General features: G+C 41.8%; 1 protein-coding gene across 1 annotated transcript; it reads right to left on the reverse strand.

Annotated features, from left to right (window-relative positions):
• Window positions 1-19,509: 19,509 nt before the first annotated feature.
• Window positions 19,510-20,177, reverse strand: LOC110608020. Its single transcript, XM_021747223.2, has 2 exons — window positions 20,156-20,177; window positions 19,510-20,059 (listed from the first exon to the last, which is right to left on the reverse strand). Exon 2 carries the CDS (start codon window positions 20,027-20,029, stop codon window positions 19,589-19,591), a length of 441 nt encoding a protein of 146 aa, XP_021602915.1. The 5' UTR covers window positions 20,030-20,059; window positions 20,156-20,177; the 3' UTR covers window positions 19,510-19,588.
• Window positions 20,178-21,410: the final 1,233 nt, after the last annotated feature.

A 21,410-nucleotide genomic window follows, 5' to 3' on the forward strand; every position in this document is an offset into this window, starting at 1 on the left:
ACAAGTCCAGGCCCCAGTCTACAGGCCTGGCACAGAGTAAGGCACGGTTATGGGACTTGAAGACCAGGAGCCAGAGGAGGCCCTGGGAAAATGGTAAGTAATGTATGTTCTGACAGGAAAGACCAGGACCCCATTCTACAGGCCTGGCACAGAGTTAACTTGGACTAATTGGTGACGAATTCGCCCAACCCTTATGTGAATTGTTTGTGTTATGATGCATTTCATAGAGCATAGTGTTGATGTGTTTTAATAGCTCTACTCACTGGGCTTTTAGCTCACCCCTCTCCCTTTTCCCCCAGGCTTACAGGTACAGGATATAGTACGGGAGTCCGGATAGAGTAAAGAAGTCATGCCTATGTAATAGCTAGCAATGGACATGATCAAATTGTAATGTAAAAGTACAGTATAGTTATGTAATGAGTTTTATGGATGTTAGTGTGTGCTTGACCATAGAATGTTGTATCCCTTTTTATACATGATCTTAGAGGTTTTGATGATGTTTATGTAAACCAGCTCAACACAGGTTATGTTACCCTTTGAGGGCACAGATGAGATCCCACAGAGGGATCAAAGTTATGTTCATATTTATGCACAGGTTGAGTTTGGTTGATGTTTATGGAAAGAAAAGTTTTAATTTTTATGCATGTTGTTGATCATGTATGGGATTATACAGGTTTACAGGTTTTATGTCAGGCTTGCTACGGGTCCCGGCGGCCTTAAGTCGACCCGGATCCTAGCGCCGGTAGCGGTCCGATTTTTGGGTCGTTACAGAATGGTATCAGAGCCCTAGGTTCATATGGTCGGACCTAGAGTGTCGGGCTCATAGAGGTTATAGAAGGTCAAGCACAATAGGAGAAGATCATGTCCACTAGGATAGGATGTGGAGTCCTGTCTTGCATGATGATGTGAAATGCCATGACTTTATGCATGTGCATTAATGATATGCTATGATATGTGATGTATGTGATGCGGGTTCATGTGTGCCCACATGAACCATATGATGCTAATGTTGCTTGTGATGCGTACTGTTTTTCAGAAAACAGGATGAGAGGAACTCGTCGATCAGCAAGATTGACTGGAGTACCACCTGAGGATGAGGGCATGAGCGCCCGTCCTCCTACATTGCCTAGGGCAATGTCAAGCAGGTCCAACAGGGACAGAGCAGTAAGAGACCCTAGAAGGTCGTTGGATCTGGGTAGAAGCAGATCAGTCAGAGGAACAGTTCAGGGAGGAGCGTCAGAGGATATGGGGGATGATATGGACGTAGAACAGAGGAGGGATGGCAGTTTGGGAGTCAGTATGTCAGAAGAAGGGATGGGAGAATCCCAAGGAGGCACTCAGGCCTCGGGATTTGTACAGCCACCTCACTACCCACATTTCTCACAACATCCCGGGTATTCGATGGGAGGTACATCGGATTACCTTAGTTTCACCCCTTATCCCACACAGATGCCATACCCACCTTACTACCCACCATACTCTCCGTACCCAATGTATCCACCTCCACCCTACCATCCAAATCCAGCAAACCCTACCTCCGAAAATGTTGTACCACCTCCACCACCTGCAGAACCAGCAGCCCCAGTTGCTCAACCACCTAGACCTAGCTCAGCCAGTGGGAGCAAGGTTAAGATGACAGACTATATGAAGCTGGGTGCTCCCCAGTTTGAAACAGGTAATGATCCGTTCGTGTACTTGGAGCGGGTCAAGGCAATTACAGATGAGATAGGGGCGGATGACAGTAGAGCCATTCAGATGGCCGGGTTCACGCTTAAGTGCAAAAAGGCACGGGAGTGGTTCAAAAATTATGTGAACCCGAGAGTGGACAACATGACTTGGGAAGAGTTTACAAACGAGTTTGCAGGATGGGCTTTCCCTGATAGTTCAAGGGAATTGAAGATGATAGAATTCGAGCAGTTGAGGCAAACTGATGACATGAGTGTAGACGAATATACCGATAGGTTTATGGAGTTGCTGCCATTTGCAGGGCAAGACCTTAGCACAGACCAGAAGAAGTCGAGGAGGTATATCATGAAGCTCCATCCCAGGTATTCCTCCTTGGTACAGTCAGCAGATAGAGAGAGTTTTCACGCCATAGTAGATATGGCTAGGAGAATGGAAGCTAGTGCCATCATTCAGGGGACAGTTAAGCAGACAGTGGCACAAGCTTCTGGTTCTAAAACTCCGGGTGGGGGAAAGTTAGATCCCTCTACCCTTAGTGCAGCAGCTTCAGGCAGTAAGAGATGGAGTAAACCCAAGGGTAAGAAGAATAAGTTCTGGAACAAGGTTAAGTCCAGTCTGGGATTTGGAAGTGGCTTAAGCTCTGGTGCGGATAATGCAGTTTGTGCAAGGTGTGGTAGACCACACAAGGGAGTATGTCGGTTTGGGACAAACACCTGCTTCAGATGCGGTCAGGAGGGGCATATAGCTCGAGACTGTCCAAGAGCGGCCCCGATGGCTCAGTCCCAGCAGACAGCTTCAGGCAGTGTAGCGCAGCCAGCAGCTCCAGCCATGACTCAGGCCAGTGGCAGAGGCAGAGGGAGAGGAGCAGCCTCTTCTTCAGCGGGTTTCAGAGGTGAAGGTCCATCAGCCCCAGCACGGATCTTCACAAAGACACAGCAGGAGGCAGACGCATCCAACACCGTGGTGGCAGGTAATCTCGTCATTGGATGTTCGGATGTATATGCATTGATGGACCCTGGTGCATCTCATTCTTTTATTGCCCCGAGGGCCGTAGAGAGGTTGGGATTGATGATCTCTGGGTTAGAGTGTCCTCTCTGGGTCAGTGGACCCAAGTGTGATCCATCAGTGGCAGAGTCAGTCTGTCAGTGTAGTCCAGTTTTTGTTGAGGGGAGATGCATGTCCGCCGACCTAGTGGTTCTAGATTTGACAGATTTTGACGTCATTCTAGGGATGGACTGGTTATCTACCCATGGTGCTACCTTGGACTGCAGGGACAAGGTAGTCAGGTTCAGAGGTCAGGATGGATCAGAGGTCGTCTTCAGAGGAGACAGGAGGGGTACACCTAGAGGTATGATCTCAGCTCTTCAGGCTCGTAGGTTGCTTAGGAGGGGATGTCAGGGGTACTTGGCTCATGTGAGAGAGCTTAATAGTCAGGTTAGAGAGCCCGCCTCAGTGCCAGTGGTTAGAGAGTTCTTAGATGTGTTCCCAGACGAACTGCCAGGTTTACCACCTGCTAGGGAGATAGAGTTCGAGATAGAACTGATGCCTGGAACCCGACCGATCTCTATCCCTCCCTACAGGATGGCGCCAGCAGAATTGAAAGAGCTGAAGGAGCAGTTACAGGAGCTGGTAGACAAGGGCTTCATCCGACCGAGTACCTCACCCTGGGGTGCTCCGGTTTTGTTTGTGAGAAAGAAGAATGGATCCCTTAGACTTTGTATCGACTACAGGCAGTTGAACAAAGTCACTACCAAGAATAAGTACCCATTGCCAAGGATCGATGATCTATTCGACCAGCTAGCAGGAGCGGGTTGTTTCTCCAAAATAGATCTGAGATCGGGGTACCACCAGTTGAGGATCAGGGAAGAGGACGTTCCAAAGACGGCTTTCAGGACCAGATATGGGCATTTTGATTTCCTTGTAATGCCGTTCGGGTTAACTAACGCCCCTGCAGCATTCATGGACCTCATGAACAGAGTGTTTAGCCAGTACCTGGATCACTTTGTTATTGTCTTCATAGATGATATCTTAGTGTATTCCAGGAGTGCAGAGGAACATGCCCATCATCTGAGGTTGGTTCTACAGACCTTGAGGGAGCATGGCTTGTATGCCAAGTTCTCCAAGTGTGAGTTCTGGCTAAGGAGCATTTCGTTCTTGGGGCATGTAGTGTCAGAGAATGGTATAGAGGTAGACCCCAAGAAGACAGAGACTGTGGCTAACTGGCCTAGACCCACTTCAGTGATAGAGATCAGGAGTTTCTTGGGTTTGGCAGGTTACTACAGGAGGTTCGTTCAGGACTTCTCAAAGATAGCAGCTCCTCTAACCAGACTAACCAGGAAGAATCAGAAGTTTCTGTGGACCGACCAGTGCGAGGAGAGTTTTGAAGAGCTCAAGAAGAGGTTGACTTCAGCACCAGTTTTAGCTCTGCCAGCTAGTGATGAAGACTTTACAGTCTTTTGTGATGCGTCCCGTGTGGGACTGGGTTGTGTGCTTATGCAGAATGAGAGGGTGATTGCTTATGCTTCTAGGCAGCTGAAGAAGCATGAGTTGAATTACCCCACACATGACCTTGAGATGGCAGCAGTAATCTTTGCACTCAAGATGTGGAGGCATTACCTCTATGGGGTAAAATGTGAGATCTTCACCGATCATAAAAGCCTGCAGTACATCCTGAGTCAAAGAGATTTGAATTTGAGAAAGAGGAGATGGGTAGAGTTGCTGAGTGACTATGATTGCAAGATTCAGTATCATCCGGGTAAGGCGAATGTTGTGGCAGACGCCCTAAGCCGGAAGTCACTAGGCAGTCTATCCCACATCACGGCAGAGAGGAGACCAGTGGTGAAGGAGTTTTACAAGCTCATTGAGGAAGGTCTACAGTTGGAGTTATCTGGTACAGGTGCCTTGGTTGCTCAGATGAAAGTGACACCCGTGTTTCTGGAGCAGGTGGCTCAGAAACAGCATGAGGACCCAGAGTTAGTAAAGATTGCCAGGACTGTTCAGTCGGGCAAAGGCAGCGAGTTCAGATTTGACAACAAGGGGATCCTCCGCTATGGGAGTCGATTGTGTGTACCAGATGACATTGGGCTAAAAGGGGACATTATGAGAGAGGCTCATAATGCAAGATACAGCATTCACCCCGGAGCCACCAAGATGTATCAAGATCTGAAGAAAGTTTATTGGTGGCCAGCTATGAAGAGAGAAGTGGCACAGTTTGTGTCCGCCTGCGAAGTATGTCAGAGGGTGAAGCTGGAACATCAGAAGCCGGCTGGAATGCTTAACCCGCTACCTATTCCAGAGTGGAAATGGGAGAATATAGCTATGGACTTCGTAGTGGGGTTACCGGCGACGTCCAACAGATTGGACTCCATATGGGTGATTGTGGACAGACTCACCAAATCTGCTCACTTTATCCCTGTCAGGAGTGGCTATTCTGTGGACATGTTGGCGCAGGTGTACGTTGATGAGATAGTCAGACTGCATGGGGTTCCTGTTTCTATAGTGTCAAATAGAGGGCCCCAGTTCACCTCCAGGTTTTGGCGGAGTCTGCAGAATGCTATGGGTACTAGGTTGGATTTCAGCACTGCCTTCCATCCACAGACAGACGGACAGTCAGAGAGGACCATCCAGACCATAGAAGATATGCTCAGAATGTGTGTGCTGGACTTTGGCGGTTCTTGGAGGCAGCATCTACCTTTGGTGGAGTTTGCCTACAATAACAGCCATCATGCTAGCATCGGGATGGCTCCATATGAAGCTTTATATGGAAGGAAGTGCAAATCACCTGTTTGCTGGGAAGAGGTAGGAGAGAGGTCTTTAGCAGGACCCGAGCTAGTAGAGATCACCAGCAGGGTGGTGCCCATGATCAGAGAAAGAATCAAGACAGCTGCAAGCAGACAGAAGAGTTATGCAGACATCCGCAGAAGACTAGTAGAGTTTCAGGAGGGGGATCTGGTATTGCTCAAGGTGTCTCCAATGAAAGGAGTGGTTCGGTTCGGGAAGAAGGGTAAACTGGCTCCGCGGTACATCGGACCCTTCGAAGTCTTGCAAAAGATTGGGAATGTATCGTACAAGCTGGATTTACCTGCTTCAATGGAGAGAATCCATCCGGTTTTCCATGTTTCTATGTTGAGAAAGTTCGTGTCAGATCCGGGCAAGGTTCTTAGTGAGCCTGATGTGGAGATCCAAGAGGATCTCACCTATGTTGAGCAGCCAGTGCGGATTCTTGACACTCAGATCAGAAAGTTAAGAAACAAGGAAATCCCAATGGTGAAAGTCCTTTGGAACCACCACAATATTGAAGAATGCACCTGGGAGACACGGGAGTCCATGCTCCAGCAATACCCCCATCTGTTTTGAGGTGAGTGTTAGTAGTTCTATGTGTTGCATGTATGATATATTGTATGCTATGTTGTATGTTATGATTGATGCCATGCTTTGTATGTTAGTTGAGGAACATTCGGGGATGAATGTTCTTAAGGGGGGGAGAATGTAATACCCGGCTAGACTCCGGTATCGGAATTCCTACCGTGCGGTGGAACCTCGGATGTCGGAGACCTCTAGAAGGGGTAGAATCATATTTTTATGAAATGTTTTCATGTTTTTAATGGTTTTAAGTATTAAATAAAATGAGTTTTTGCATGAAAATAGCATTGGAGGAAAACCCAGGTTCGGCCGCCGAAAGTCAAGTTCGGCCGCCGAACATGCATGTGTTTTGGAGGCACGTTAGGCCCCCGAAAGCATGAGTGAGGGGAAGTCCAGGTTCGGCCACCGAAAGTCAAGTTCGGCCGCCGAACATTGCATGGATGCGGAGGCACATTCGGCCCCCGAACGTGGCCTGGCCAGCCACCTATAAAAGGGTCCCTTAGCCGAAAATGGGCGAGCTTTTTCTCCCCATTTCGGCCAAGGTGAGCATTCCGCCATCCTTCCCCAATCTTGAGTTTTTCCTTCCTTTTTCCATGATCTTTACAAGTTTATAACTTTGGTTTTGAAGATCTTTGAGCTTAGAACGAGTTTTGGAGCTTGGAGACCAAAAGTTGGAACTTCTCCCATCTCCAAGTTTAGATCTCCTCAACCCTCAATCTTCAAGAGGTAAGAGCCGATCTTAAGCTCAATGTATGATTTAAACAAGTTTTATGAAGTTTTAAGGGATAGAATGCATGTTAGGGCATATGTTGAACCTATGGGTTTTTGATGACTTTTTGAACAATGTAGCTTGATTGTGTGTGATTGAAGTGTTGTAGATGGGGTATATGCATGTTTGAGGCCCCTAGGAACTTGTATGCATGCTTTGGTTGAATAATATGCATGTTTGGAAGGTTTGGAGGCAAAATGCACAAAGGAGCCAAGTTTCTGCCCTTTGGCAGAAACCAGGTTCGGCAGCCGAAGGCACTTTCGGCAGCCGAAGGCACTTTCGGCCGCCGAACATGGCTGGGGAGGCAGGCCTTTCGGCTGCCGAAGTTGCCCCCGAAAAGAGACTTTCGTCTCTGTCTGGGACTTTCGGCCGCCGAAGGTGCCGCCGAACCTACCTGAGTTTCGTCTCTGTCCAGGACTTTCGGCCGCCGAAGGTGCCGCCGAAAGTGCTCTGTTCAGCCATTTCATGCATATCTCTATGTGATATTTTCAGGATGTTTTAGGGGGTTTTTGGGGAATATTTTAGAGTTATGTTCAGGTATGTTTGGTCCCTCATTTGAGTCCACCTGTGTAGGTTCGGACCCGAGGAACCGAGGACCCCAGCAGTGAGTTCAGCTGCTTCGGTATTGTCAGAGTCAGCCAGAGGTGAGTGGAACTATAACTTAATCTTTTAAATTAAATGCTTTATCATGTTTCATGCATCATGATTATGCAATAGGATGATTGCATTAGTTTTCACGAATATGCCGCATTGCATAAATTGTTGTTGTTGTGGGTGAATGTCGGATGACCCAGTTAGTCCAAGACAGGAAGACCAGGCCCCATGCTACAGGCCTGGCACAGAGTAAACAAGTCCAGGCCCCAGTCTACAGGCCTGGCACAGAGTAAGGCACGGTTATGGGACTTGAAGACCAGGAGCCAGAGGAGGCCCTGGGAAAATGGTAAGTAATGTATGTTCTGACAGGAAAGACCAGGACCCCATTCTACAGGCCTGGCACAGAGTTAACTTGGACTAATTGGTGACGAATTCGCCCAACCCTTATGTGAATTGTTTGTGTTATGATGCATTTCATAGAGCATAGTGTTGATGTGTTTTAATAGCTCTACTCACTGGGCTTTTAGCTCACCCCTCTCCCTTTTCCCCCAGGCTTACAGGTACAGGATATAGTACGGGAGTCCGGATAGAGTAAACAAGTCATGCCTATGTAATAGCTAGCAATGGACATGATCAAATTGTAATGTAAAAGTACAGTATAGTTATGTAATGAGTTTTATGGATGTTAGTGTGTGCTTGACCATAGAATGTTGTATCCCTTTTTATACATGATCTTAGAGGTTTTGATGATGTTTATGTAAACCAGCTCAACACAGGTTATGTTACCCTTTGAGGGCACAGATGAGATCCCACAGAGGGATCAAAGTTATGTTCATATTTATGCACAGGTTGAGTTTGGTTGATGTTTATGGAAAGAAAAGTTTTAATTTTTATGCATGTTGTTGATCATGTATGGGATTATACAGGTTTACAGGTTTTATGTCAGGCTTGCTACGGGTCCCGGCGGCCTTAAGTCGACCCGGATCCTAGCGCCGGTAGCGGTCCGATTTTTGGGTCGTTACAATAACTCCATTACTCTTGCTGACCTCCTGGTCTACCCTGTACCTGCAAACCTGGGGGTTAAGGGAGAGGGGTGAGCTATAAAGCCCAGTGAGCAGAATATTAAAACATTCAATTTATATTTCATGCTTTCATGAAATGCAACACATCACAGACAATTCACATCAAGGATGAACTTGTCACCAATAGCCCACTACTCATTCCAATAGTGCCAGGGGCGTAGACTGGGCCTCACTGGTCTTTCTCTTACATTATATAATATAGCATAACATTCCATAGTGCCAGGGGCGTAGAATGGGCCTCACTGGTCTTTCTCTTACATAGTTCCAGGGGCGTAGAATGGGCCTCACTGGTCTTCCATACCATACCATATCATATCATATCGTAGTGCGGCTAAAGGGCCATTCAACATTCATCCACATCAACATCAAGTTATGCAATGCAACATATTCGTGAATTCTAATGCAAGCAACCTAGTATATCTCATGGCATACGTGATGCATGTATCATGCTCAAAACTTATTAATTTACTTTAAAGCATAAAGAGTTATTCCACTCACCTCTGGCTGAAGCTCTAAAGACTCTGAAGCAGCTATCTCACTGCTGAGGTCCTCGGTTCCTCGGGTCCGAACCTATACAGGTGGACTCAAATGAGGGACCAAACATCCATGAACATGACTCTAAAATACTCCCCAAAAACCCCCTAAAACACCTTAAAACAATCATAGAAATCATGCAAAGGAGGGCTGAACAGGGCACTTTCGGCGGTAGGTTCGGCGGCCGAAAGGCCCTCCAGAGCCGAAAGTCATGCACCTTCGGCGGCACCTTCGGCGGCCGAAAGTGCTAGACAGAGACGAAACTCATGCATGTTTGGGGGCACCTTCGGTGGCCGAAACTCCCTTCCAGAGCCGAAAGTCCAACTTTCGGGGGCAGGGTTCGGCAGCCGAAACAAGCCACCACAGGCAGGTTCGGCGACCGAAAGAGCCTTCGGCTGCCGAACCTGGTTTCTCCCAAAGGACAGAAACTCGGTTCAAACATGCATAAATGCCTCCCAACTCATTCAATCATGCATACTTATTCTACAACATGCATACTCACATACATCAACTCATAGGGGCTTCAAACTATCCTAAACCCCAACCAAAGCACATTAAACATACATTTACAAGCCACATTGTCCATAAACACAACATTAACCCCAAAACTCAAAGTGAGCTTAACCATGCATTTCTACCCCATAAACTTGCAGAAAACTTGTTTAAAACATAAGATAAGCTAGAGATCGACTCTTACCTCTTGAAGCTCGAGAGTAGAGGCGATCTATCTTGGAGTTGGGAGAGATATAACTCCTTGGATCTCCAAGCTCTAAAACTTGCTCTTTTTGTTCAAATCTCTTCAAATCAACATAAAAGCTTATTAAAACTTGAAAGATCTGAAGAAAATCATAAAAAAACAAACCATAGGAGAGCAAGAACTCACCGTGGTCGAAAATGGGGAGAAAACTCGCCCGTTTCGGCCATGGAGTTCTTATATAGGGGCTGGCCAGACCACCTTCGGAGGCCTAAAGTGCCTCCTAAACTCATGCAAGTTCGGCGGCCGAACATGGGGTTCGGCGGCCGAACCTGAGCCAACTTACGGAAGCCTAACTTGCCCCCCTAAACCATCCAATGTTCGGCGGCCGAACTTGAGGTTCGGCTGCCGAACTTGGAAATGTCTCCTTGGCCCTTTTCATTCAAAACTCAAATTCCTTTTTACTTAAAAACATAAAATACATTAAAACATTTAATAAAAACATGGTTTTACCCTTCTAGGGGTTTCCGACATCCGAGATCCCACCGGACGGTAGGGATTCCGATACCGGAGTCTAGCCGGGTATTACAACTATTGCATCCCTTGTTGCTGTCCAAACACCAGCAACTTCATAAATTGACACAACTGAACCAGAAGTTATTGCACTTGCTGAACCAGCAACATACACCACTGAAATAGCACAGCCCGCTTCCTCTGCTGTTGTCCAAAAAACAGAATTTGCTGCTGTCCAAGTTGCTGAAAACAGAGACAGCAACTGCTGTCAAACTGCCACTACTGCCCTCAAATCAGCACCAGCCGAAGTACCTGTTACATCCCCTGCTGCTATCCATAAACCAATAACTTCTGGAAATGCCCCAACTGAACCAGAAATTTTTAGCAAAAAATTTTCAGAACCAGCCCCCAAATAGCCAGTTGAGACAGATGACAGTCTACCCAAATCACTTCAGCAAGCAGAAAATAGGATGCCCAGACCAGTTGGGCAAACAGCTCCTGAACAGCCAGCAAAGAAGCAATAAGCAGATTGTTGTTTGCCCACACAACAAGAGAAAGCAATAAATCCAAGGAAAAATCTTGAGCAACAAATGGGACAAATGGCTTCATCCTTGAGTAAGCTTGAGTCACAAGGAAAGCTACCCTCCCAAACTGAGATAAATCCAAGACAGAATGCTAGTGCCATCACATTGAGGAGTGGAAAAGAGCTGCAAGACAGCAAGGCTGAGAAATTGAAGAAACAGGCCATGGAGGAGAATCTGCCAGAAAGTGATCAGGGCAGTCGATCTGCCCAAATCACTAACCCAATCACTAGGCAGACTGAGTTGCCCAGCAGTGATCTGTCCAAATCGCTAGACAAGGCAGAATTCGATCTGCCCAAATCAATAATCCAGGCAGAGTCCAGCTCCAAGCAGACCAAGGCAGACCAGCAACCAATGGAAAAATTTAAGGTACCTCCTCCCTTCCCAAAGAGATTTGCAAGGTCCCAAAAGGAGAAAGAGGAAAAAGAAATACTTGAGACACTCCGCAAGATAGAAATCAACATTCCCCTATTAGATGCTATGAAGCAAATTCCAAGGTATGCCAAGTTTCTCAAAGAGCTATGCACCAACCGAAGGAAACTTGCTGAACGTGAAAAGGTAAGTGTGGGGGAGTGTATCTCAGCTGTCATTCAAAGAAAACTTCCAACCAAATGCAAGGATAGAGGAATGTTCGCTGTTTCATGCAAAATAGGCAACGTTGGGATAAAGAAGGCCATGTGTGACCTTGGGGCTTCAATCAATGTCATGCCCCTTTCCATCTTTAACTTGTTGAATGCAGGCACACTCAAGGGCACCAGCATTGTGATCCAATTGGCTGATCGATCTGTCGTCTATCCCAAGGGAGTGCTAGAAGATGTGTTGGTACAAGTTGACCAACTAGTCTTCCCAGTAGATTTTTATGTGATTGACATGGAGGAGGATAAGGGCAAAATCACCTCTGACATCCTACTTGGGAGACCATTCTTGAGCACAGCCAGAACAAAAATTGATGTGCATGATGGCACATTCACCATGGAGTTTGAAAGGGAAGTTATCAAGTTTAATGTTTATGATGCCATGAAATTCCCCAATGATGTTTCTCCTGTTTATGGCCTTGATGTAATTGATGATTTAAGCCAAGAAATTTTTGACTTTGATCTAGAGGACACACTCAATGCTGACTTGTGCAGATTTGAAGAGACAGATAGCAGCAGCACCAAGACAGACTAGATGCAGTACTGTTCACAGCTGGTTGCAGGTGATTTGCCCAAATCACTGACCAAATCACTGGAGCAGACAAACAGGACAGACAATGATCTGCCCAGATCACCTGAAACAGCACCAGATGATCTGCCCAAATCAACCAGCAGACAGCAGACAGCAAATGCACCAGATCTGAAGCCCTTACCAGAACACCTCAAATATGCCTTCTTGGGAGCTGGAAATACACTTCCAGTTATAATTTCCAACCAGCTCAGCCCACAAGAAGAAGAAAAACTCCAAGAAGTGTTGAGGAAGCACAAAGAAGCAATTGGGTGGACCTTGGAGGACATAAAAGGCACCTCAAGACCATTCGGTGGAGGCTCATCTCACCAGAATCGAAGACAGGATGCAGCACATGGAAAGCATGCTGCAGCTGCTGGGGGACCATTTTCTGCCCCACCACCATGACAGACAGTGATTTGCCCAAATCACTGGCCAAATCGCCCACAGATCAGGCAGTCCCTTTCCTTCTCCTTATTAATTTTTTTTTCATATAAATGTTTAACCATTGAGGACAATGTTTGGGATTGGTGTGGGGGTATTTACTGTTAGGTTATATTTTTTTGCATCGTTTACATTATCTTTTTGCTTTTTTTTTTGTTTCTTTTTGCATCTTTTTGCCCCATAAACACACACCAAAATTTTTTCACACATTTTTCACTTTTTGCACACACACAGAGAATTTTGACTTAGCTTTTGCTCTACTCAGCATAGATGACAAAGTTAAAAGAGCTTCCTATCTCATGACCCCATTGATTTTCCACCCCTTTAAGCCTAAATTGAATCATTCACAGTATGTTACCTTCACTAAGGGAGTTTTTCTCTTGAATTGAATATTTAAATCTGCTAAGGTCAAGGGAAATAAAAATACAAATACATGCAAATAAAAAGTTAGTGTAACTCCCTATGAGCTGATTTGTCCAAACTATAATAAAAAGAAAAGAAAAAGAAAAACCAGCACAAAGCACAAATCATAAACCTGTTCCTACGGTCTAAGACTATGAACTGAGCCTAATAGCCACTTGGAGAAGTGACTAACTGAGTAACCGGGGGTGTATCACCCATGTACACCATCGCGTAAAAAGGTTAGTGACTTTTTCAGGCAAAAATAAGTTTCGATGGTCTAAGATTATGAACAGAGCTAGTAGCCACTTGGACAAGTGACCAACTGAGTAACCGGGGGTGTATCACCCATATGCACCATCGCGTAAAAAGGTTGGTGACTTTTCCAGGCAAGAATAAAAAGTGCTGCTAAATAAAAATGCTTAAAATGGGGCAAGTTACTCTTAAGGGGTTGCACTAAGCCTAATATAAAAGAATAAGCATGATTAAATCAAAAACCTTTCTCTTGACCATAGTAGGTGAAAGGAAACAAGGAAAGGAGAGGGCAACCTTGGTGCATGTACTCTATACTGTGATACTTCAGCTTAGGAGTCTAGGGGGGGCTGATTAAGTGGTACTTAGGCTCAAAGGAAAAAGGAACTTGATTGACTAAGTTATTTGTTGCTTGAGGACAAGCAAAAAGCTAGGTGTGGGGGTATTTGATCAAACATAAATTAGCCACATTTTTATTATCTTTATTATTGTTTATTTACACATTTTTTAGCTTAATTTATGGTTTTTACCTTATTTTTACAAAAAAGGAAGAAATTGAAAAACTGGAGAAAAAGTGCAGAAAATGACAGAAAAGTGATTGGGTCAGTAACTTGGCCAAATCACTGCCCAGATCAAGCTAAAGCAGAAACCTGAACTATCTCACAGGAGACTGATTGGGTCAATGAATTGGCCAAGTCACCCGCAGGAACAGAAACTCGGAGGCAACACGCAGAAATGATTTGGGCATGACGATTTGCCCAAATCAAGCGGAGGAAGCAGAGTCAGAAAGCTAAAAACTGGACTGACTCACAGAAAGCGATTGGGGCAGCGATCTGCCCAAATCACCGCTCCAATCACATTGACAGCAGAAATTGACAGCAGAGGCAGGAAAGGAGCAGAAAATCCGAATTCAAAGAAAAATGTCCAAATCCACTTCAAACACCACCAACTCAATTCCAAAAGTCACAAGGATGTCCTTCTACCAAAAGAATTCAATCTACAACAAAATTAAAGGCAAAAGGAGAATCAAATACCACAAAAGACCAAGTCAAGATGGGGATTTCCAAACCCTAATGGGATTAAAATTCTCCAGCTATAAAAGAGGACTACATCTAAACCAGCAGGGGCATCTCATCTTCAGCAATTCTGCAGAAAACACAGCAGCTTGTCTCCTTCTTTTCTTTCTTCTTTCTTTTGTGATTTTGTCCACCATGAGTGGCTAATTTCCATCTTTTCTAGTTGAAGTTAGAAAATTCAGATTTGTGATGAATTGGGAGATTTAAATCTCCATTGTTAAACTTCTATTTATTTTCAATATTTATGCAATTTGATCTTTCTATAATTGTTGCTTTGCTTTTAGAATCAATTTAGGCCTATTGCTTTTAATTGCTTGAGTAACAATTATTTGAATAATTTGGGTCCGTAATTGCTTAGATTATTTAAACACACATTTAATCAAGTTGCATAATCTAAACTTGACTACGCGGTTGGCAAGGTTAGAATTAGGTTTTTCTAAGTCTTAATGCAGTTAGCAATTGTTCGATGCTAAAAGCCCTAAGGACGTTCCTTGGCAACTTGTTAACTAGTGTTTGATTAGCGAACGTTTCCTAATCAAACTAGAACTAAGGAGGAATTTGGATTGTGAGAAGCGTCTTCCACATCCTAAACTAATTTATTGAAATAAATAGGAGTGTTAAAGAATCAATGATCAATTCTAAACAATCTGAAATAGATCCATACTTCAACTAGAAGCTTTTCTCTTATTGATTTACTCATCTTTAAATTATTTGCTTTCTATTGTTAATTAGCTTTAGTACATCTTCAAAACAAAACCCCCCTCTTTTATTTATTTGTTAATTGTTTGCCTTAGTCATTATTAGGAAGATCTTTGGTGTCAAATCCCTGTGGTTCGACCCTATTGCCACTATCTACAAGTTAATTGTTGATTGTTTAATAGATTTATTTTTGACGGCTTCGACAATCGCTATCACTAAGTTTTGTAATCTATACCCCTTCTGTGTAGTTGAGTATCCAAGGAGAATACATTTGGTAGATCTAGGGTCAAATTTATCCTTTTGAGGGCTGTTATTAATGGCAAAGCACAGGCAACCAATAGTTCTTAGGTGATCATAACTGGCTGGTTTATGAAACAAGACTTCAAAAGGAGTTATCCATCCTAAAGCTTTAGCTGGTATTCTGTTAATGATGTAGGTATCAGCCAATATACACTCAGACCAATAATTTTTTGGAAATTGAGCCTGAAACTGGATGGTTCTAGCTATATTGAGAAGATGCTTATGTTTAATTTCTACTGTCCCATTTTGTTGAGGTGTATAAGGGCAAGTAGTTTGATAACAATATCGTATGAAGAAAGCAAAGAAGTACACCTTTTATTAATAAATTCTCCTCCATTGTCGGACCTTATATTTTTAATTTTTGTTCCAAATTGTGTATTGACATATTCAATGAAAGATGTCAAAACATAATATGTCTGATCTTTAAATCTAAGCATATAGATCCAAGTTGCCCTAGTCTTATCATCAACAATAGTTAAAAAAAACCTAGCACCAGTGATAGAATGAATAAAAAAAGATCCCCATAAGTCCATATGCACAAGATCGAAAGGATTGGCAGTAACCGTATTACTATTGTGAAAGGGCAATCTGGACATTTTAGCTAAAGGACATAAGGTACACGTGTGATTAGTGTCAACAATTTGCTTTAGTATAGGTATATGAGATATTTTATGACAAGACGAGTGTCCTAATCTAGCATGAATCACAGATAAAGGAATTTTTATTATAGAATTTGCAAGATGTGTAGCTTCTTATTGCACTTTTGAAGCTCAGCCATTTTTACATTGAGGTTTGGGGCAATTTTATTACACACAGAGTCAACACAGGACTGGATACTGGAAACAGAGAAGCTATTATTGTCTAAAATGTATAAACCACTAATCATTTTGCCAACAGTTATAACAGACCTATTCTTCTGGTCCTGAAAAAAACAACACGATGAATAAAATTGTATTGTCAAGTTGGCATGCTTAAGTGGCTTGGATACAGACAGAAGATTCATATTAAAATCAAGAACAAGGAGGACATCAATTAACTTCATATGTGTGTTTAATGCAACATTTCCAGTGTGTATGACCTGTGTGGAAGAGCCATTCGGCAAGTGTACAGTTATTGGAGCAGTAACAGAACATATAGATTTCATATGATGCTTATATGGTGTGACATGATCTGATGCACCAGTATCAATTATCCATGCTTCTGATCCAGTTATCATAGCACAACAAGCAAATATTGAAGAAATTTTATGAGTGAAAGAGTTTAAAGAGCCATTACCAGAACAATCAGTGGGACTGAAAGAGCTAAAGCCGTTACCAGTATAGTTGGCCGGATTGTGACAGTAGGCTGTGTTTATTGAGGCAACCGTTTTCCCTTTGACCAATCTGCTCATCTCCTATCGCAGTAGCTCCAGCTTTGTATTGACTTCTTCTATCCTGCTTAATTCATTGGAGGCGACCGGTCCAGGACTTGCCAACGGTGTTTCCGGGGTAGATTGTATACTGTGACCTTCAGAATGTGAGATGTGAGCAGTGTATCTTGGCTTGAACGTCCCTGGATTGTTGAATTGCTTGTTTTTGCTCTTAAACCACTCCGGATAACCGATCAATTTGAAGCATCCAGCTCGTGTATGTCCATCCAAATTACAGTAGTCACAATGGCCCTTCCTTGCGTCGTATTTCTTGTAGTCTCGTCTGTTACCTTGAGATCGGATGGCCAAAGCAGCTACCTCACAGTGTTCTGTGAGGTTGGATTGAACTTCTTTCTGAGACTCTACCCGTAGGACCATCGAAAAAGCTTTGTTCACCGTTGGTAATGGATCCAGTAGGAGGATTTGGCTACGAACTTGATCAAAGGTATCATTGAGCCCCATCAGAAATTGCATGAGATGGTCCGCATTGTGAATCTTTGTTGCTAGCTTCTCTGACCCGCAGATGCATGGAGGTATAGGGACAATGTTGGCCAGTTCGTCCCACAGTTGCTTTAATTTGCCATAGTATGTTGTCACAGAGAGATTATCTTGGGAGATGGACGCTATTCTTCGTTTGATTTGATAGATCATTGGTCCGTTGCTCTCGCCCTATCGTTCTCCTAGCTCAACCCACAGTTCTCGGGCGGTGGTGGCATAGAGGAAGCTTCCGACGAGGTCCTTCGAAATGGAATTGAGGATCCACGACGTCACCATATAGTCGCATCGTCTCCATTTCTCGTATTCCTCAGATCCGTCCTCAGGCGCATCGATTTTTCCTTCCACGAATGCGAGTTTGTTCATCGCACCGAGAGCAATCTTGACATGTATTGGTATTGTATATTGTGAAGTATCTTTCCAGTATACATACCTCACCTATTTATAGGTGATCCAAGTCTACAAGGTATTTACTAGAAAATACAAGAACCTACTAGAACCTACTAGAAAAATCTCTATACTATCACTTTCCACTATTACACTAGATGAAAGTATGAGTACTCTTCAAGCATAAGAGCAAAGGAGGACTTTAAGACAAGAAAATGTTACTGAGGGAGCCTTTTATACACAAAACCAACACGGAAACAAAGGCGAAAAAACACTTCAACAAGAAGTCGAAAGATAAAAATGAAGGTTCTAATGATCAGCAAAAATATTCACCTTGCAGGCATTATAAAAAGATTATACACAAAAAATACTACTGGTGGAGACCAGATGTGATATGTAGCAAATGCAAACAACTTGGGCACATCACCTAGGTATGCAAAAATAAGACGAGGGGTTCTCAAAGCAACCAGCAAGCGCAGGCAGGTGAATCTGAAGCTCGGGAGGAGCAGCTCTTTCTTGCTTCATATTTTCAAAGCATGAATATTGACAACAGTTGTCTCATCGATAGCAGATGCACAAGCCATATGACATTGAATGCAACAATGTTCATGAATCTTAATAAAAGTTTTAGAACCATTGTGAGAATCAGTAATGAAGACCTCCTAGATGTGAAAGGCAAAAGTACAGTTGAAGTAAGAACTTCTTCAGGTATCAAACTTATTGCTGATGTGTTATATGTACCTGAACTCAGTCAAAATTTACTGAGTGCTGGGCAAACGCTGGAAAAAAGGATATTCTCTTGAATTTAAAGACAATTGTTGCATTATTTTGGAGCTGAATTATTTTGTGTAAAAATGAAAAAGAAAAGTTTTGTTATAGAATGGAATGGGGATGTAGCTTATGTAGGTTTAGACTTAAGTGACTCAAATTTATGGCATAAAAGATTTGGGCACTTTAACTACATGAGTTTAACCAACCTCAAAGGCAAAATTTAGTGAAAATATGCCAAAAATCACAGCTGAACCTCATGATTCGATGCTTGTCAGCAAGGAAAACAAGTGAAGCTTCCATTTCCAACAGGCCAAGCTTGGAGAGCTTCTCAAAAGCTGCAACTTGTACACATTGATGTGTGTAGACCCATGAAAACCACATCAATGAATGGTAATCGATACTTCCTTCTCTTCATTGATGGTTTTTTCAGAATGTGTTGGATCTATTTTCTTAAAGCGAGAAGTGAAGTTCTTGCTATGTTTCAAAAATTTAAAAATTATGTTGAGAATCAAAAAAATTTAAAGATTAAAATGTTGAGATATGATAACGGTACTGATTATAACTCTAGCCAATTTGATAAGTTTTGCAGCGATGAAGGAATTGAACACCAGCTGATGGTCACTTACCTCAATAAAATGGTGTGAGCGAACAGAAGAATCGGATTATCATGGAGATGGCCAGATGCTTATTATTTGAGAAAAAATTACAGAAGTACTTCTGGACGGAAGACATAAACAATTTGGTGTCTATTAAATCGATTACCTACTAAGGCTCTCAAGAACAATACTCCCTACAAGGCTCTCAAGAACAATACTTCCTACGAGGCTTGATATGGTGTAAAGCCATCTGTTCATCATCTCAGAATGTTTGGATGCATTTTTTTTTATCAAATTCCCTAACAAAAGATAGACAAGCTTGATAAAAGAATAGAACAGAGAATTTTTGTTGATTATAGCATTGTCACAAAGGGATACAAAATTTATTGCTTAAAAACCAATAAAATTTTTGTAAGCAGGAATGTTAAATTTAATGAAGTGATAATTTGGAATTGGGGACAGCTAAGGCGAAGTGCAACATGAAGTCCTTAATAGTCAACAAAACCAACCCAACTTATTGCAAATGATGAAACTTTCGATGATAAGCCCATTAGAAGTACAAGAACCCTGAATAAGCTGACCAGATATAGACATATATTAGAATTAGGACACAACCACAGTAAGATTATTATTTTTATTTATCTATAAATTTCATAATTTTCTCTTACAAATGATTCCATAAAGAACCTTATTTTATCAACTTAATTACAAAAGAACCAGCAAGCTTCTTCAACTGTTCATCTCCTTCACAAGTTTGCAATAAGAAACTTTCCTTCTTCTATATGTTGCCTAACTTCCTGGTGCTTGTTCACCATTTTTTTGCTAAGTTTTCCTTTAGCAATACCATTAATTTCCCTTCTAAACTTCTCTTTAATCCTTTCATACTCATTAACCAAAGCTTCCACCTCTGCTTGAATCTCCCATACCCTTGTTATCCATAGCTTATAAGTGCCAGTGTTTTTTATTTCCTTACTATTGACACGGCCGTGATCAATATCAGTTGCAAGAGCAAGGAGTTTCTGTAATTCCTTGTCCAGCACTTCATAGTTATGATGAAGGTTCTTTATGGAAGAGCCTTTTCGGATAATAGGGGTTGATGCATCTCTCCCCAGTTTGTAAATCAAAGCAGCAGCCACCGGCACTGCACCGATGAATGCAGCGGCTAAAGTAGCAGCAACTGGATCCATATCGGGAAATGGCTAGCTCAACAATGAAACCTGCACATGAGAATTATTATTAATTTATTTATAACAATTACACCTACTAAAAGAAATTTAAAAACTATATGTAGAAGGAAAAAAACTAAAAAAAACCTCAATAGTTTGCCTTTTTTTTTGTAGTAAGAATGAAAAATTAAGAGAGTTTTGTGCATTTATAGAAAGGATGAGGTTTTAAGACAGCAAGATCAATATTTTTCCACACTTGATTGTTATAAAATAATAATATTTATAAATTATTTTCTATTTGGTTAATTACAAAGAAAGTGCATTAATTTCTTCATATAAATCTTGTGAATTTCTTTTTCATTGGCTATTTGAAGGTATTCCAAGTATACTCGTTTCTTGGGTAGTTTCTGGGAAATTTTTGCAAGAATAAATAATTTTAATATTTAAATATTTAGAAATTTACAATTCTTTGAATAGTTTAATAATTTATACTAACAAGATCAAAAAGATCAAGTTGGTTATATTTTACTTTACATAATGGATTGATTTAAAAGTAAAATTAAACTAAATAATTAATTTTGATAAAACATAAATATATTATAATAATTTATCCTTTTTTTCCGCCATTTGTATAATATAAAGTCAATCGTTTTTATTAAATTATTGCAATATAGTAAAATAGCTAAATTGTTTGTCTCATAATGTTATAAATTCTTCAAAAATTGTTAGTAAAAAAAAACTATTTAATGTTTGTTATTTTTATGAGAAATAATTTAATTTTTGAATTTTTTAGTAACAAAATAATATATTTACAATAAATACTTTTGTTAATAATCTCCTTCAAAAGTTTGCAATCAGAAACTTTTCCTTCTTCTATATGTTTGGTAACTTCCTGAAACTTGTTTACCATTTTTGTTAAGTTTTTCTTTATCAATAAAATTAATTTCCCTTCCAAAATTCTCTTTATTCCCTTCATACTCGCGAGTCAAAGCTTCCACCTCCACTTGAATATTCTCCCATACCCTTCTTATCCATATTTTTTTATATAAAAAAATATTTTATTGATAAAATTAAAAAAAAAAAAACTTAACATTATAAATCTGCCCCAAATATACGCAACCTAAAATAAAATATTAAAAATAAAAAAAGTCTAGAACAAAAAGTACATCAATTTAAACATAAAAATTATTTATTATTAATGTTACATAAAAATTTTTAAAATAAATCATGAGCTGTCACCATAAAATAGATGACATGACAAGATTTAATAAACTGACAAGTGATTCCATCCGTAAAAAGAAATATTCGAACGATTAACTCCTAATAAAAGCTCGAACGACTATTATATTCGAAATCAAGAGAAAAGATTCTGTAACAGCCCGGAAACCGAACTGCTACCGGC

The sequence above is a fragment of the Manihot esculenta genome, chromosome 10, assembly GCF_001659605.2.
Source record: "Manihot esculenta cultivar AM560-2 chromosome 10, M.esculenta_v8, whole genome shotgun sequence".
NCBI classification, from domain to species: Eukaryota; Viridiplantae; Streptophyta; class Magnoliopsida; order Malpighiales; family Euphorbiaceae; genus Manihot; species Manihot esculenta.

Excerpts from the sequence above, each read along its gene's own strand:
- LOC110608020 (XM_021747223.2), bottom strand. The coding sequence starts at position 20,029 with ATGGATCCAGTTGCTGCTACTTTAGCCGCTGCATTCATCGGTGCAGTG.